Source organism: Formica exsecta, unplaced genomic scaffold, assembly GCF_003651465.1.
Source record: "Formica exsecta isolate Colony F162 unplaced genomic scaffold, ASM365146v1 scaffold360, whole genome shotgun sequence".
Classification (NCBI taxonomy): Eukaryota; Metazoa; Arthropoda; class Insecta; order Hymenoptera; family Formicidae; genus Formica; species Formica exsecta.
In genome coordinates, this window is record NW_021850848.1 from 63,465 (window position 1) to 67,531 (window position 4,067).

A 4,067-nucleotide genomic window follows, 5' to 3' on the forward strand; every position below is an offset into this window, starting at 1 on the left:
ATATATATATTTATTTATTTATACATAATTTAATTCTGTTAGGTCAACTAAATATTTCTTTTGGTACAAATTCATTACTGTATCTATCGAGACATATTATTTTTTACAGATTAACAAATATTTGCTTGACAGCCTGTGACCGCCGCATATAGTTGGATAAAAAAAAAATTTTTTGATTTGACCTTTTTTTCTCAGTGTAAGTAAAGTTAAGTTTTTCTACATGCCATGGCCCTAAGATGCCGCGAAGATTTGATTAGAAAGATGCAGTAACATGCAATTTAACTTTATGTAACTTGTTTTAGGCTTTATTTAAATTGTTCAAAGCAACATAATAAATCTTTTTAATGAAACAAGAATATTATCTAAAGAGAACAATAAAATTGTTTGAAAGAATAATATAATTGTTTAAGTTGAAAAAATCATTCTGGTCATAAATATTCACTATCTTAACGATGAATCTCACACACTGATTCGCGCTTTCTGCGTGCAAAAATTTGATAATTGCGCGCACCTCGAACTTGGAATAATTTTCCATCATATTGTGTCATTTCGAAAATCTGAACTCAAAATTAGTCAAAATCTAAGACGATGTACAAATCGTTGCCAATCGTTTGACAATGTGGCGGGTCGCTTGTTAGCGTTTTATAAAAAAGACTAAAATTCTTACTCAGATTGTAAAACATTTCATTTTCAACCATGATTTGAGAATGTGACCGCACTTTATAAAATGCCTATACGTTTTATAAAACGACGGATTTTGTAATCTGGCTACGACGTATACATGTGCACATACGTGAATATTATATGTATTATATGCTGATATAGATTTAACTTTGAACATTTATATAAAAATATTGATCGCAAATTAATATACGCACAATTTTTTAGTTAGCATCAGTAAGTGTGCTCAATCACTGTCGCTACGTGCAATTCATAGTCTAGCAGCTGTGTAGAGTGTAGATGTAACCTGTGATGTTAACAAAAGTTTTATAGTTCAAAAAAACTTTCTTTACTGCTCGGAATAATAAACACTAAGATTTCTATTACTTAATTTTCCAAAATCTTTTCTCGATATTTTGATCCGTTTATACATAACTACGTGTGCGTGTGTGTGTGTGTGTATGCGTGTGTGCGCGCACGCGCGTGTGTGTGTGTGTGTGTGTAAATTAATAATAATATATATAACAAGTAAAGAAAAATTAATTTTATTAATTGCAATTAATAATTAAGAATTTAATCGTTAATTGTAAATAAATTAATTGTTTTAAATGAAGTAATCATAAATAAATCGATAAACTATAAATATTATAATTAAAACTATAAATATTGATTAAGCAATTATCTTTATTAAATTTGATTTTAAATGTATAATGAATCATAAAGAGATTGTATATTGATAATACCATGAGTATATATATTGATATTACTAATTTTGAATATGGAGATAAAATTATGCAAAGATATAAATATTTTGTTCTGTTGTGCATCCATTAATATTTCTTCATATTAGATTCTACTGATAGAAATATATGCTAAGATGAACGAATTAGTGTTTATATCCCTAATAAATATTTTTAATATGAAAATTATTTCGGACCAAGCATTTGTTCGGGTTTAACCCACTGATCAAACTGTTCCGCCGTTATTCCATGTTTCAATGCAGATTCTTTTAGTGTAATTTTTTCTTTATGCGCTTTCTTTACATATTTATGTAGAAAAATAGAAATAGAGATATATAAAAGAGAAGAAATATGTACCTTATCATAACCAATATATGGATTTAATGCTGTGACAAGCATCAAACTTTCACTAACGTTTCGTTTTATATTTTCAATATTTGGAACAATACCTTCAACACAATTTTTTACGAAAGTGGTGCAAACATCACCTAAAAGCCTTGCCGATCTTAAAGCATTGGCAATGATAAGCGGCTTAAAAACATTAAGTTCAAAGTGACCATTACTGCCACCGATACTTATCGCCACATTATTACCCATTACTTGACAACACACCATAGTCACTGATTCAATCTGCGTAGGATTAACTTTCCCAGGCATAATAGAACTTCCAGGTTCGTTTTCTGGAAGAGATAACTCACCTAAACCACATCTGGGTCCACTTGCAAGAAGTCTAATGTCATTTGCGATCTACATAGATTATATGCAAAAGAGATCCGTGTAGAATAGAAGTTATTAAAAAATATGTTTTTGTAATAATTGTATACATAAATGTGTACCTTCATGAGAGAAACAGCCACTGTATTAAAAGCACCATGTACTTCGACAATATCATCATGCGAAGCCATAGCTTCAAACTTATTTGGAGCAGGAACAAACGGTAAACTAGTGAGTTGCGCGATTTTTGCAACTGTCTTTTCCGCAAAGCCTTTTCGCGCATTTAATCCAGTTCCGACTGCTGTACCACCGACAGCTAATTCATACAATCTTGGAAGTGTACCTTTCACTCTCTCAATACCATTTTCGATCTGCATGGCATATCCTTTAAGGTAAAATTAAATATTTGAATACATTTGTGAAATGTTAAAATTAATTAAAATATTTTGCATAAATTTTGCTTAAATTTAAACCTGAAAATTCTTGACCCAATGTCAACGGCACCGCATCTTGCAGATGTGTTCTACCAATTTTTATAATATTTTCCCATTCTTCAGATTTCTTGTTTAACGCTCTACACAATTGTATTAAGCCTGGGATTAATGATTTATGAATCTCTAAGGCAAGAGCTATATTCATAGCTGATGAAAACATGTCATTAGTACTTTGTGACATATTAACGTGATCATTTGGATGCACAGGTTTTTTTGAGCCAAGTTCACCACCAAGTATTTCTATCGCACGATTGGCAATAACCTAAGCATTTTTAATAAATTTTCTTAGTAAAATAAACATTTTATTATTATTTCAATAGTCTGTAATATACTAATTAAATAATAATATAATTAAAATTAAAGTGATATTTAACCTCGTTGGCATTCATGTGAGTTTGTGTGCCAGATCCAGTTTGCCAAATAATTAAGGGAAAGTGATTATATAACTTTCCACTTATTACTTCATCTGCAGCTTTGCAAATGGCATCGGCAATTTTAGGGTCCAAATTATATTCTTTATTCACTTCTGCAGCAGCTTTTTTTATTATACCCAAAGCAACTATCAGCCTGAACTGGAAAATTATTTATACTAATTATGTCAAATATAAAAAAATGAAGAAAATATATTGAAATGTATAATATTGCTATTTCTTACAGGTATACGCTCGAATGTATCACCAATTGGAAAATTTATTATTGCCCGAAGAGTTTGAATACCATAATACTTATCTGCTGGTACTTTCATTTCTCCAAATGAATCTTTCTCAACTCTATAACTTTTGCATGTCTGCTCCTGCATAAGTTATTTATAATAATAATATTAAAATATAGTATTGAGTGTGTTGTGACATATTAACAAATTTATAATATTCATATAAGCATTAAGTTGAAACTTTCCACCATTATTAGAATTATGTAAGAGATATTGAGTATATAGCTATGTAGTAGTATGTTAGGAAAAACTTTTAAAAGAATCAATAGAATGTAGAGGTCTCTGATATCTCGGTGGCGATGGTAAAAGGATATATGTGTAAATGCACAAACATATATTATTAGATATGTTCATATACGATTCTTAAGAGAGTGTGCGAATATTTAAGACTTAAATCAAATCGAGATTTTATTGAGTTGAGACTAGATAGAATTTTGAATGTTTCTTCTTATGTAATATGATCGAATATCTGTAATTTCGAGTGCTTATACATTATTATTGGCAAGTTACTTTTAGAATCTTGATTTGAATTGCTAGAATTCGCTTACTCCTATCGGGCACTCGGATATACTTATGGATATACTTAATGGCAAGAAAACTTTATGACAAGAAAACTTTCGGAATCTCGGTCTGATTTCGAAGAAACTTTTCGATGCTATTCGATACGATATTTGCAGATACCCGAAAATATCACTATGATTTTATATAAATATATTTAATACAAAATAATTTTAAAAGCGATATATA

The 4,067-nt window shown here is 29.7% G+C and overlaps 1 protein-coding gene across 1 annotated transcript in view; it reads right to left on the reverse strand.

Moving 5' to 3' along the window:
* Nucleotides 1-1,586: 1,586 nt before the first annotated feature.
* The window catches only part of LOC115238859 (probable fumarate hydratase, mitochondrial), a 3,155-nt gene continuing 674 nt past the window's right edge, over nucleotides 1,587-4,067 (reverse strand). The window contains exons 2-6 of the mRNA XM_029812994.1: nucleotides 3,264-3,401; nucleotides 2,983-3,180; nucleotides 2,588-2,870; nucleotides 2,237-2,499; nucleotides 1,587-2,147 (exon numbers count right to left, since the gene is read on the reverse strand). Coding sequence (XP_029668854.1) covers nucleotides 1,587-2,147; nucleotides 2,237-2,499; nucleotides 2,588-2,870; nucleotides 2,983-3,180; nucleotides 3,264-3,401 — 1,443 coding nt within the window. The remainder of the gene's footprint in view (nucleotides 2,148-2,236; nucleotides 2,500-2,587; nucleotides 2,871-2,982; nucleotides 3,181-3,263; nucleotides 3,402-4,067) is intronic.